Source organism: Hemibagrus wyckioides, linkage group LG22 (genome assembly GCF_019097595.1).
Source record: "Hemibagrus wyckioides isolate EC202008001 linkage group LG22, SWU_Hwy_1.0, whole genome shotgun sequence".
Classification (NCBI taxonomy): Eukaryota; Metazoa; Chordata; class Actinopteri; order Siluriformes; family Bagridae; genus Hemibagrus; species Hemibagrus wyckioides.
In genome coordinates this window covers 9,187,555-9,202,129 of record NC_080731.1, presented here as the reverse complement: position 1 = coordinate 9,202,129, position 14,575 = coordinate 9,187,555, and the positions used below count along the sequence as shown (strand labels likewise).

Genomic DNA, 14,575 nt, shown 5'->3' with positions numbered 1-14,575 from the left:
ACATTTGCAATGAAAAACTGTTAGCGACTATTTTAGATTCTTGTTTTCACCTCAGTTCATCAGTGGGTGTTTGAATTTATTTAAATTTTAATGAGGAAAGTGTTAGTCATCCTACACCAAACATAGCTGGGTCCCAGTGCTGTTTCAAGCCAGGAAACTTTTTTTTTTGGTCTCGTTTTCCAGGAACAACCAAGGCTGAAGATCGTGCCACACTGCTGAAGAAGTTTAATGATGAGGGCTCACAGTATTTCATCTTCCTGCTGAGCACCAGGGCAGGGGGTCTGGGCCTCAACCTACAGGCTGCTGACACTGTTGTCATTTTTGATAGTGACTGGAACCCCCACCAGGTCTGGAGTGTGGATGCTAAGAATTATTGAAAACTTAGAGCTAAGCTCCAATCGGGATTAAATAGATTTTTATATCGTAGAAATCATTTTGGATAAAGAATTGGAAAAATTTGCATCACATGAGGATTACTTACCTTCAAGCTGAGTTAAGACTCTAAGAGTCGAGACGTAAAATTCCAGTTCTCCCAGTGAAACCATTACTATTATAGTTGTAGCGACATAATCAGCGGACTTGTTAAACAACAATTTTCTTCAAAATAACTTGTCTTAAAATTTTATATTTACGCCATTTGGCAGATGCCCCTATCCAGAGTGACTTACAGATATCTTATTTATACAGCTGATGGTTAAGGGCCTTGCCTATACAGCCTATAAAATTGCTAAGGATAAATAGTTTAGCCTTTTCTGTAACAGTCAACAGTGAATATACCTGTTCCCCGTATTACTACACTGTACTACTTGTGCACAGTTAGATGTTTCACTGGAACTTTTAGATTTCATATCAGTGCAGTGGTTTTAAATACTTAAAATATCTCAGTTATTTACACTAATAGCCCTTCAGCTTTGGGATTCTTCTGATGTTTAGGTGTGTACAGGAAAAAGACTGAAGATAATATGACAGCGACTAAAAACATTATTTATTACATATTTTCGAAGACCATTTAAAATACTGTCCTGTCAAAATGACCTTTGATATAATGCTTAAATAGTACAATTGAAATCCATTTAAACATAAAAAATGAGACACTGTGAAACAAATCAAACATAAGGGTTATGTTTAATGACACTACATGAAAATAATGTCAATAGCACTCGCTCTTTGGAATTTAGGATTTGCAGGCTCAGGACCGCGCCCACCGAATCGGACAGCAGAACGAGGTCCGCGTCCTGCGTCTCTGCACCGTGAATAGCGTAGAAGAGAAGATCCTCGCTGCTGCCAAATATAAACTCAACGTCGATCAGAAAGTCATCCAGGCCGGCATGTTCGACCAGAAGTCCTCTAGTCACGAGCGCAGGGCTTTCCTACAGGCCATCTTGGAACACGAGGAGCAGAACGAGGTAAGCCTACAGGAAACCTGCAAAAAAACAACCTTGACGCTGTTACATATTTCATATTTCACTTCATCATACAGAGTGTAATAATGTACGTTAAATGTAAATTAAAATGCAGTGAAACCTGCTTTAAGAAAATTTTCACACAGATATATGTGTGTATATAGAATATTTCTATATGCAAAAACCCCTAAAACATTTCTATATTAAACCAAAATACAGGTAATAGCTCTTCCTGGTTGTGCATAAGTTATTCAGCAAGCTTTCCCTGAGCGCTCTGCATGCACTGGTGCTGCTAAACTGAGGATATTCGGTTCAAGTATTTTGGCAGGAAATTAGGCTGATAATGTGGATTTTGAAATGCAGGGGCCCTTAGCATATTTGGGATAGTGAACGTGTGTTAATATGGCATAATGGAGCTCTTGATTTGCGACTTGGTCTGAGATCACAGTTATGCTGAATGTAGTAAACACCTCCTTTCATCAACAGACTGTGGTCTACCTTAACCACCACATCTTTTAGTACTGGTCCTTTTTTATTTACTCAAATAAGAAAACAATGAAGTCTGTGTTTAACTGGATTACTGTTAAAATTGAGTGAGCATAGATTTTTAATCAATTTCATATGTGAACAAGTCTCACTGCTTATATACATTGACTTACAACAAGACTATTTTTAATAAATGGGTTCCTTATTTGCAAGTCTGCAATAACTTGATATATTAAAGTGTATGACAGCGAAAAGACAAACTATATATTCATCCGAAGAAATCATTCTTCATATGAATCAGTCAGGCCTTGTTGATGCTCAGATGCTCTGCAGTGCCTTTTCAAAGAGCTTCCTCTCTCTGTTCAACCTTTCCATATAAATCCTCCCAGAACATCTTGATTGGGTTCAGGTAGGTCAACTTTGATTGAGGTCAGGCAATTCTATTAAGGACAGCACTGCTGTGGTCCGCCGATGTGTTGTTAAAAATCAGACAATACTCCTGGAATATAAAAATAGAAGAAGAAAGACCTTTGCTTGTCTCCAAGCTGATGTGTAGTGTGGAAATGTTTAACTAACTACCCTAGGTGCAACAATGATGGCAATTTAGACTTGTTCATAGTTGCCGTTTGAATGAAAGCAAATAAATCGTTAACATGCTAACATTACTTGAGTGAAGTAATTACTTAATAGTTACTGAATATGTTACTAAATAATATGACTTTAGATGATATAAGTCTTGGGTTAAATATAACAGCTCAGTGTTCAAATACAGAGTCTGTTGCCTACCTGGATAGTTTGGACTTAGTAGTTACTTTAGTTTGTAACTGTATTACAGAAAATGTCTGCCAAATAATTTACATGTAGAGTTTTTGTAGCATGCTGTAGTGATCTCTCTGTCTATATTAGTAGGCCACTAAATGTTTTTAAATTAAATTAATATATTCATTATATTAGGAAAGCTGCTAACTGAGACACCAATTAAATAAGCAAATAAAGCAATTAATGCTGTGAGTTTAGCATATATAGCGAGGGGCAGAGCAGCAGCAACTACTGCGTGGGAAAAGCTGTTTAGACAAATAGTTGCTGACAAATTTCGCTCTCTCCATTTGGCATATAATGAGCACATGGTGTACCATTCAAAAGCTTGTAATAATCCACTTTTATGAAGGTTATGCAATACATTTTCTGGAAACGGCTGGTAAATAAATGAGAAAGTGCTAAGACTGAGTGTGAGAGAGAGCTGTGAATGGTAGGCAGCAGAATGCATTACAGTCAAGCTCATGCAGTGATGAGAAAGAAGGTATAATGGTAAATAAAGCAGGCTTTCTTATTAAAATCTTCCATATCCGCTATATTTAGCAAAGCCACGATATCTGTAAATACATTATATATTATATAAACCATACCAATACCTCACACCAACCTCTTTGCTGCTCTGTGTTAGCCATGTTCACATTAGTAATTGCGGTGTGGTGATTTCTTTTAGCGCGATTACTGTTTTTGCCGTTTTTATGCGGATGTTTCATTTTGATGATGTGTTTATATGGGCAGCATTTCACTTTTCTCACAATAGAAGATTTGCAAGATTTGAGAATTGGAGCACAGACAGATCTGAAACACAACACATATGCTTCTTCAATAACGCCCATTAACTCTTTAATATTTAGCTCTGATCACTATTCACAGTGTGAAACACACCTTATTTTGTCCAGCAAACTGCAGCTCATGTCAGTATTAATCTATAATCAAGCAGAGTTTTACTTTCAGTCGATTCCTGATGTAGAGTGACTTGCGATTTCAGCTAGATGTAAAGATGACAGTTCATTTTAGTGATTCATTCATCTTTAGTACAAGCTGTCTCATGGCCAGGGATGTAGAGGAGTGGATCCGGAGCTGATCATTACACACAAGATGGGGATACACCTTGGATGAAAGAGCTATACACACATATTCACACATGTAGCACATTCTTTTACAATTACAGACAATTACAGACTACCTGAGGTAGGAGGAAAATAATCCACACAGACAGTAACCTTAGCTCAGGACCAATTCAAGGGCCCTGGAGCTGTGACACTACCTGCTTCACCACCAGTTCACTGGAGTTCATATATTTCACTTGTATCCACCATTTGCTCTAACCCCTTGTCATGGTCATTAAAAACTTTTAATTGTTTAGGACTGAACAGTGTGATAACAGTTTTTAAAAAAAGACACCAACATTTGCCTCACTTAAGTCTTTATAATTTATATTTGTACATTTCATTATAATATCAGGAAGAAGACGAAGTTCCAGATGATGAAACGCTAAATCAAATGATTGCCCGTAATGAGGAGGAATTTGAGCTTTTCATGGTAAGAATGGCATGATCACTTCCCATCCTCCTTTATACAGTACTGCTTGATTATAAAGGTTTAAAATGCTTCATATAAGTTTAACAACAAGTGATGAGGATAAAAATGAATCTCGTCCCTTTTAGCGCATGGACCTGGATCGGCGTCGCGAAGATGCACGTAACCCTAAGCGTAAGCCTCGTCTGATGGAGGAGGACGAGTTACCAGCCTGGATCATCAAAGATGACGCCGAGGTCGAGCGGCTCACCTGTGAGGAAGAGAAAGAGAAGATGTTCCCCCGTGGATCACGCCACCGCAGGGATGTGGATTACAGCGACACGCTGACTGAGAAACAGTGGCTGAGAGTAAGGCCAAAATGTCACCGAAATTTGTCTACTAATTAAAAAGTAGCAGAGTGAAGATTTCGGCATGTCATGCTGTCTCCAAACCTAGCCTCTAGTGTAGTCCATGCTTTGAGGTAGTACTTAATTGAAGCAACAGAATTGTCTGACTTGCTGTATAGAACAGTAAGTAAAATTAGTAAAATTTGCACAAGCAATTATTTAAACATCTGCAGAAATTTGTTAACCAGGAAGATTTACTAAATTGACTTACAGATCATAGATTCCTTCAAATAAGCAAACTAATATGCCATGTCCATTTTGTGGGTTTGATTTGCTATATTGTATGTGTGTTATGTAGTTTAAAACATTCATGTTGCTGTCAGTGCAACTCGATCAGTTTAGCCCCCACAGTATGATCTACAAAGCCTGAAAATTCCACCTCCACAGTAGCACATGCATGTGGAAACTAATTAGATTGGCCACAGGCCCGGTAAATGAATCCTTTATGAAAAAAAAAAAATGCAGCATCTTCATACTGCTAAAAATATACTTTACAAAATGTAAACGTTTTTTAACTACAATTTTTAAGAAAATATTTTGTCGAAGAATCTTATTCTAATTCATCTTAACATACTCCCTAATGTTGGCTTATACTGTATATAATAGATATTAGATATTATAATATATATATATTGTACATATAGATATATAGATATTACAGATTTTTCTTTCTTTCTTTCTTTCTTTCTTTCTTTCTTTCTTTCTTTCTTGCTTGCTTTCTTGCTTTGTGTGTGTGTGTGTGTGTGTAGTTTTTTGTTTTACCTGTACGTGCTGTCATTCACACTATTATTCTTTCTAAATCTCACACAAGACAAGCTACATGTCAGTAAATCAGGTTGTTAAGGCGTGATTTTACCCAGAATTCTGCAGCATGATTTTTGCAAATGAATATTCACAAATACATAACATTTTGCCTATTGTTGCATAGAGAGTATCTGATTAGATATCTTTCCCAGCTTGTGTTACTCACTCTTTCTTTTGGTGCATAATTGTCTCTGTGACCTGACTGCACAGCACTTCTCAGACAGTCCTGCAAATGAAAACAACATAAATTAGTCAGGCTCAGTCCTCTCCACGGCTCGTGGAAATAAGCAACAAATTAGCCCAAACAGGCCATCTGACATCTTATTACTAACCGGCTTGCTCTCTATGCCTGGGGCACTGTTGTGCACCTCCATTTCCCTAAGACACACATCCTTGTGAGATGCCAGCTCACGTCCTTGTTTCCCAGTTTGCTCTGAATCTGGCCTAAGGAGCCAAGCTCTGGTGTAAAACGCCCAAAGTTGTGGAGAGACTTGGATGTAGTACATTTGGGCAGAGACTGGGTGAGTGGTGGAAAAGCAGGAGGCCAGTTTATACTGTGTGTCTCGTTTGTTTATTCAGACTGTCATTATTATGTTGTTTTGATCTCATATTGCCAGCCAATCTGGCATAACTCAAGGTGGTTTGGGAATATAACTGTACATAAACCATTATAACATGTATCTTTAGATTCACATGGCTCAGTGACTCAATAAATTGTAATGAATGCCTCACCGAGTTTGTAAACAGTACATATTACTACGAGATAAAGTCAGTACTACGTTTCTAAGCCTTAAAGAGACATTGAAGTACAATATAAAAGCTAGACAGCATCTTGATGTAATCTTTCATGCTAAGACCGCACCACACTCCGAAAGCTCCAGACGAAATTATAGATAATATCTCTCTCTTAGACCAGTCCTGCACCCTTTTCAGTGAAATCGTTTGTCACAACGCCTGCATGTTGGGGAGATTTTGTGTCGTAATGCTTCCCGTCCCCACCTCACACACAATTTATACATTTTAATGTGACGAATCCGGAAAGTGTAAAGTTCAGCCTGGAAAATAAGCATCATCTATATTTTTGACTGGTGCCCTTGTGTCTGTGTTTGTTGTTGTTTGTGGTGAAATATAACTGCCTGTAGTCATGTAAGGTTTTGTGATTTTACAGAAAGCAAAGAGTTGCAGAGTTTAATAGAATAAAATGAAAGAGCATGAGCGGTTAGACAAAGGCACACGTTCAGTTTTGTGTTCAGTTTAGTGACCCTCTGCTTCGGGATTGTGGTCCTCCCGATTAGTTCTTGAAATCGAATGGTCTAGCCACATAGTGCCTCCAATACATCATTAAATTTGGAAGACTGCTAGCATCTCCTTACTTGGATTGCCTTGGTGCCTAAGCACCTGGCTTCATCTTTAGCGGGTGTGCTGAAGTAATGGTCAAGAGCAGACTTTGATTGTTATGATAGATTAATTATGTGCTGGAATTCTAGTCCAAACATAAAGGTAATTGCAAGATAAAGCTAGAAGATTGGATAATCGTTAGAGTATATGGATGTGTGAGGCATCAGTGCATTTCAGTGCTTTTTGTCTGGATTTGGATGGGCCACTTTAAAGAGTTTTGAATGAGTTGTACCCAAAGTCCTTTTTAAAGTTCATTGCGAGTTTCTGAAAGTATACTATAGCTAAAGTGTGACTAATAGCCTATAAAGGCAGTAGGCTGACAGAAATGAAACACAAGCTATATGGAACCAGCCAGATTTGTGCATCATGGAGATATACATTCACCAAGCCTTGTATCTGCTGCCTTGTTTCTTATATCAGGAGTGAATAAGAATCAGAGTAAATTAAACTGGGCTAGTCATATTGTGTCTTCTTATACAAAAAATAACATCTGTTTTGTGTTACTTGAATCTGTAAAACATTGAAGGGAGAAAGCCTTCACACTAGATGGAAGCACTTAAGATCATCACTGCATTGTTATTCTCAACAAATCAACAGATATTAATATATACCCAGAAAATAACATACCGTATATGAGTAGTTATTCGCCTCACATGTGCTTTCTTATAAACCTGGATGCAGGATATTGTGTAATCTTTTCAACTTGCAATGCTTCAGAATAGATCTTGGGAACTATTTAACCTTTGCTATTGTCCTGCTATGAAATTTGTTTTCTAGTTTGTAAAGCTTCTCTTGTGTGGTCCTGCAGGCCATTGAAGACGGCAACCTGGAGGAGATGGAAGAGGAGATCCGTCTGAAGAAGCGCAAGCGCAGGAGACACATGGACAAAGGCAGCCGACGTGAGGAAGGGGACAAGGCGAAAAAGAGAAGGGGACGACCTCCGGCTGAAAAGCTCTCCCCTAACCCTCCGAAACTCACCAAACAGATGAGTGCCATCATTGATACGGTCATCAACTACAGAGATGGGTATGACCATATAGAAATACATTTCTCCTGAGCGTGACTCAGAGCTTCTTCTGTTTCACATTTGATCTATCTTATTGTTTTGACTGTCATTCTGAACTCTTTATAATTTACCCGAGTCAAAACACTAACAGGGACAGCCAAGATCATTTCATTTTATTGCAGGTTATGTAATGTACTAAGAATTGTGGCAGACATACTACTGATGTTTTTGTTCCCGCTTATGGAAAAAAACGGGATGTCTGTGATTTTGTACTGAATGGACCGCGCTTACTTCGCAGGTTGCTCATATTTTTCTGAATGCCAGTGATGGCCTGTTTTTTATGTGATTGAGATGAGATTGCCATGGATTGTGGGGAATTTCACACAGGGTTTTGCAACTGGCAGTTGTACCATGTGGCTAGGGAAGTCTGGGGACACTTCTTGTTAGGATTGTGTAAGCCCCATTTGTCAGGCAAGTCCATTGGACCAAGAGACACTTCAGCAGCTATGTCATGCATGGTCCAACACTTTAATTGTAGCTCACACTGCAGTACCATGTCACCATGGGTACAGCATACATGGTTCCTGCTCATTTTGAACAAAACTGAACTTATAGTCAGCCTAAAACATTCGAAGATGCTTCAGTAACTGTCCCTACTCTTATTTACAAGCAATTTTGAGTTCTTCATTATACTCAGCACAATATATATGGTAATTACCTTGATTGCTTTCAGTGTAACTAGTGCTGAAATGCTTACTACTGCTATAGCTGATTTAAAATAGGCCATGGAATGTGAAGGTAAATGGTCATGAGTGTGATTATATGAGTTATTTCTGAAAATCTCTGTCCAGAACTTGGAAGTATCCCAGGAGACAAGCAGACTGTAATTACACCAGTATGCCCTTTATTCTAAATGTGCCTAGTGCCTCTGACTCCTTCTCCAGTTTCTTTGTTGTTGAACCTTATAGGCTCTGGAAGGTAGGTCTCCTACCTGTGTGGACGATTTCCATTTCCAGATTTTCTTTTGGTTCTTCCATTTGTTTGAAAGGAAAAAATTGGACTTTCGGAGGTCGACAGTTTTTTTTTCTGAAATCTTGGCTGATATTCCCATGGTGTAGAGGGCAAAAAGATAGGCTCTGAAGGTCCTTCCTTAAGCAATCTTCCAGACAGCTTACAGCAACAGTCAACTTAGTGTATGACATCTTTTGACCCACTATAATTCTGATATAGCAAATTATTATAGACTATTATATACACTACCAGTCAAAAATGTTTATTTCTTTCTACATTGTTAAACAATGCTGAAGGCGGCCGAAATACACAATAATGTCATTTGAACAGTTGATATTGAGATATGTCTGCTACTGATGCTCTGTAAAGCCTTCATAACGGCTCTAATCTGAGGTGCTGTTAATTGGTGATTTCTGAGGCTGGTAACTCTAAATGAACTTCCCCTCTGCAGCAGAGGTCGGTTTTGGTCTTGCTTTCCTGGGATGGACTTCATGTGGGCCAGTTTCATCATGGTGCTTGATGGGTTTTTCAAATGCACTTGACAATACTGTTCTTGCAAGAACTATTCCAGAACACCTGACCTTCGTGTCTTAAAATAACAACTGACTGTTTTTTGTTGTCGTTACATTACATGGATTACTTAAGTCCGTGTGTGTTATTTCATAGTTTTGAAATCTCCAGTATTGTTCTAGAATGTAGAAAATAAATCCCTAAACAAAAAACATTGAATTAAAAGGTGTTTTGACTGGTAGTGTATAAACATACATGAAATATAAATAATAAATAAATCGGTGTCAAATTGAGCCCTGGTAGAATTTAAGAAGAAAGTCAACCAGAGTTTCTTTAATTAATCTCTACTCCAGAGGAATCTTTTTCCAAACTGGTTCTGTTTTCTCCATTTATAGATCGGGCCGTCAGCTCAGTGAGGTGTTTGTACAACTGCCTTCCAGGAAAGAGCTCCCAGAGTACTACGAACTGATAAGGAAACCAGTGGACTTCAAGAAGATCAAGGTATATTTAAAAAAAAAAAAAGGAAAGGGTGAAAGCAAGGGCTAACTCTCCCTTCTTCAGAGATAACTCTATTCTCTAATAAAATCTGTGACACATTATTTGCAGATAATATCTTGAGTGGCACTTCAATTACTCAGGAGAGATAATAACATGAACAAGCAGATATACAAAATTAGGTTTTCAGTGCACGATGAGACATTGCATTAAAATGATATTACCGCAAGTTACTGGGTTCATTTCATTTGGAATAGAGCATTACCAATGGACCATATTCTATTGGATGTTGTAATTTCCAATGGTTTATGCAGCGGTGTGTGTATATTTGTAGGAGAGAGTGCGCAACCATAAGTACAGGAGCCTGGGAGATTTGGAAAAAGACGTAATGCTCCTCTGTCACAATGCTCAAACCTACAATCTCGAAGGCTCTCAGGTGAGTGATTGAAAGCACATCTTATAGTTTCAGACCAAATGCGCAGTTGGACTTGGGTCTTTAAATACTGGCCATGTGAGAGTTGAGACTAACTTTCCACAGAATGTTCTTTTGCAATGTCCCGGAGCTTTGCCAGGAAGTGCAGGGTTATGGGCCAAAATCCTCTACTCTGTAATTGATTCCATCATTTTATCTGCTTCAAAACGCTCACATCTGTAAAGAGAATTTGTACTTCAACACAACTCCCCCTACATTCTCAGAGAACCATGAATTTTTAGCATTCTCTGCCTTCGGTAAACAGATTTTGCCGTTTTGTTTTAGGTAGATTACATATCTAGTAAACTACACACTAATCATTCATTAAAGTTTCCAAATGAGTGTTGATTTGCCTTGCCCCGTAACTCCAATTCATGCAGAAATTCTTTTTACACTGTTTTAAAAAGAAAAGTAAAGGTAATCAGGCTTTGTCCTGGTTTCAATGGCTTTGCAAATTATCCCCAACTTTTCCTTTATTGAGTTTATATGATGCCGTCTTCTAGATCTTTGAGGACTCCATAGTACTGCAGTCTGTGTTTAGGAGTGCCAGGCAGAAGATTGCTAAAGAGGAGAGTGAGGATGACAGCAATGAGGAAGATGACGAGGATGAGTCAGACGCTGAGTGTAAGAAGATATCTTATATTATTTTTCCTGTTATGTCTCTATAACAAACTGCATTGCACTGATATTAAAATTTCATAGTACATGTAGGAATTTTAAAATATAGGGAATTTACTGCAACAGAGCATTGATTAATTTTGCATAGATGTTTCATATGGTTGAGTCAGCCCAAAAACATTAGCACTCGATTTCTAAAGCTCATCATTTCATGCACAATTAGGTTTTCCCTCTTCATAACGCAGGAAAGCTTTCACGTTAGCTCCACTCTGACTTATTAGAGTAACTTGTTACGTCACTTCTGATGTCATTCTCAATTATTAACTTACTTAGTCTAATTATTAATTTACTCGGTTATACGAGCATGCAAGCAAGGGCTGTGTCGTGTTAGCGTTCACAAAGTGCAGTTTTAAAGACGTGTGTATGCGTGTTAATATTTGTTTTTGTTGTTTTATTTAAACAATATGGTTTCCACCCCAGCTAAGTCAGTGAAGGTGAAGATCAAGCTGAGCAAGCGGGAAGAGCGCAGCCAAGAAAGAGGCAAGAAGCGGGCGAGCCGAATCAAGGCCAAGCCTGTGGTCAGTGACGATGACAGTGATGAGGAGCAGGAAGAGAATGTAGGTTTATCTCAAATCAGCCTGTCACATTAAAAACAATACACTGTAATACATCATACTTCATATATCATCATATTATTTAATAGCATTGTATTACATGGACAGCACAAGAAAAAAACTTTTCTTCTTTAGTCTATATTTTCTATCCCTGATTTTTTTTGCTTTAAGGCACATAGCTATAATGGCAGTGTTCTTCTGTCTCGGATGCTTGACATTCAGCAACGTAGGAGGCATGAAGTACATGCAGGCAATTCACATCATCTGAATCTTACACCCATAAAAGCATCTGAAGCAGATGTGTGCTGTTAAGGGAACTTGGCTTAATTTGCTGAATCGGAGCCTAAATGTTAAACAAGGGACTGCGTAAATATGACACATAAGATTCAGTTACTCAGGTTATTCTGGATTGGACGTCTATCTTACCTGTGTTTATGTTACCTTTAGCTACCCCTCAAAGCAAGGGAAACACTTATTTGTTCCATTTATTTGTATTGTAAAAGTGGATTGTCTCTCATATATATTACATTTTTGTTATTCATGTGGATCATGCATGTCAGTCTTGACAAAAAGATGTTAACACTTATGACACTCAAATGAAAACCGCCAGAGAAAGAAACATAAGGCTCGTGTTGGCCAAGATGAATTGGAACGTTGACTACACGCAAGGCCTTCTAGCATGACATCAGCGCCTGAATATTAATGTGCAAAGCAACGATCCAAAATCTAGTAGAAGCCTTCCTAAAAGGGAAAGCAACTCCATATTACTGTCCATGGTTCCAGGTTCCAGGTGTCCACTCCTGGCCATGTAGTGTATGAGCAGTTACTTGTATTAACATTTTAATGAGGCAGTAATTGATATGAATCACAGTTTATTTGTTGTTCAGACATTTCACTTTCCCTCTTAGCTACTGACATCATAATAGCAGCCCATGCTCCTTTCTCACACTTAATCCAGTCAGGATTAGAGAGTCTGTCAATATTTAGTGTAGCAGTGGGACCCTACGCTTTGTCTCATTATCCCGCACAAGTGTGACACGTGAAAGGAGCCGAGTCTCTTGAGTCTGGCTGTCAGTCCTGAGCTGAGGATTGTCGGCATTCCAACTCTGGTCTGTACTTCCGTCTGCCATCTCACCATTTCAAGTGTTGGTGTTTTTCACAGGAGCAGTCTGAAGGCAGCCGCACAGAAGATGAATGACCACGGACCTGTCTCTTACTCTCTGTCCAGTTTTTTTCGTCTTGTTTTTGGGTCTGTTGCCAGCATACCTACCCAGTCTACCCTGCAAAGTCGTTGAAGACAATATGACACTTAGGTCTGGATTGCTCTCGGTCCATCTGACAGATTTTTGAAAGCATTTCTGTTTTATTCGTCTTTCACGTGGCTTCACCATAAGCAGTGCGCTGTTGAAACTTGAGTCTATGACCTTGTACATGTTTCACCCATCTATAAATGTTTTCTTGCACAGAAAAACATGTTCTACCGAAATCTCTGCTTTGATTGTTGCAAGAAGAATAGCTCATAATTTACATATAAAGTATCTAAGATTTTTATCTAAAGGTTTTTATCTTGTAAAAAGGCACACTTGTGTCAAATAAATATCTTTGAATTTCATATACTCTTAACATTTTTACCAGATGAGCTGATTGCCTTAAACTGAATGAACTCATATAATGTAGAGGCGTTCGGTAGCACATTCTGCAGAGATGCTTAAACACGGATAGAATTTGACTTTGATTTGGCCCACAGATAAATCTGATGCAGTTTTAGTGGACATTCGAACACAATTATCTTATACGTGACACTTCACACTTGCTTCTGGTTATCGCGACTTTAATAGCAGCCCTCACAGCTCTAGATATTTTTATATAATCTTTTTCATAGATTTGAACTTTTGTTAAAATTCTAGACATTTAAATACTCAAGTATTAAAAAAAGGACATCGTGTCTTGCTAATGAGCTTGCATCGAGCAGTATTAGTCTCTGCTTTCTCTATCCTGATGTTTGCCCTCTTGTTCCAACTGAACGTTTTTCTTCTAGAAATCTCTTCTGTATATCTTTATATATTTTTGCTTTATGCATGTCACCTTTTCTGAAGTGTCATAATCATTGCTTTCTTTGCACAATGTCTTTGTGGTTGTATCGCATACCCCAAAGCAAATAAATGTCACAGATTCTAAAGGCTTTGCTGTAGTTCCTCAATTACTAAGGTATGTTGAATTGCAGAACATTCACTTGGTATACATACATACATTTGACACCCTTTATTTATCCTTCCCCTAACTATTGCTTCAAAGTCGGAAGTGCAAAATGGTATCAGATGTCTTTGTATGCTGCGGCATTACAATTTCCCTTCATTGGAACTAAAATGCCCAATCTTGACAGTGTCCCTGTGTACAAATCTTCATTAAGACATGGTTTGCTAAAATTGGGGTGGAAGAACTCTAGTCTCCTGCACAGAGCCTTGACCTCAACCCCACTGAAACCTTTTGGGATGAACTGGATCTCTGACTGCACCCAGGTCTCCTCACCCAACGTCGGTGCCTGACCTCACTAACGCTCTCGTGGCTGAATGAACACAAATCCCCTCGGCTGCGCTCCAAAATCTAGTGGAAAACCTTCCCAAAAGAGTGGATCTTCTCACACCAGCAGAAGCTGGGACTACGTCTGGATTCAAATATTTAAAAGGCACATATATATATAGTGCATCTTGAATAAATGAATTCATTGTGAGCTTATTACATATCAAATATACGACCGTTAGGAATATTTATGGACATTTTTTTTACTAAATTTAAGCTTTAAAGTTATCTTATTGTGTTTGTGGATCATTTTGCTTCTTTAATGAAATGCGTGAAATTTTCAACCAATAGAATAAGTCAATTCCAGGTTTAAAATGAGTAACAAGATGTCTAGAAATAGGCTTAATAATGTTGTATTCATTTTAAATAATGATATTAAAATCTAATAAATAGGAATATAAGTTGAATTCGACTAATGCCTGAATTCGGGACATTTTTAC

The 14,575-nt window shown here is 38.2% G+C and overlaps 1 protein-coding gene across 1 annotated transcript in view; it reads left to right on the top strand.

Moving 5' to 3' along the window:
- smarca2 (SWI/SNF related, matrix associated, actin dependent regulator of chromatin, subfamily a, member 2) overlaps window positions 1-13,615 on the top strand; it is a 36,710-nt gene extending 23,095 nt beyond the window's left edge. The window contains exons 25-34 of the mRNA XM_058374944.1: window positions 184-347; window positions 1,179-1,406; window positions 4,167-4,244; window positions 4,370-4,588; window positions 7,638-7,855; window positions 9,752-9,857; window positions 10,186-10,287; window positions 10,827-10,947; window positions 11,422-11,558; window positions 12,718-13,615. Of these exons, the coding sequence (XP_058230927.1) occupies window positions 184-347; window positions 1,179-1,406; window positions 4,167-4,244; window positions 4,370-4,588; window positions 7,638-7,855; window positions 9,752-9,857; window positions 10,186-10,287; window positions 10,827-10,947; window positions 11,422-11,558; window positions 12,718-12,753 (1,409 nt within the window). The 3' untranslated portion in view covers window positions 12,754-13,615. The remainder of the gene's footprint in view (window positions 1-183; window positions 348-1,178; window positions 1,407-4,166; window positions 4,245-4,369; window positions 4,589-7,637; window positions 7,856-9,751; window positions 9,858-10,185; window positions 10,288-10,826; window positions 10,948-11,421; window positions 11,559-12,717) is intronic.
- Window positions 13,616-14,575: the final 960 nt, after the last annotated feature.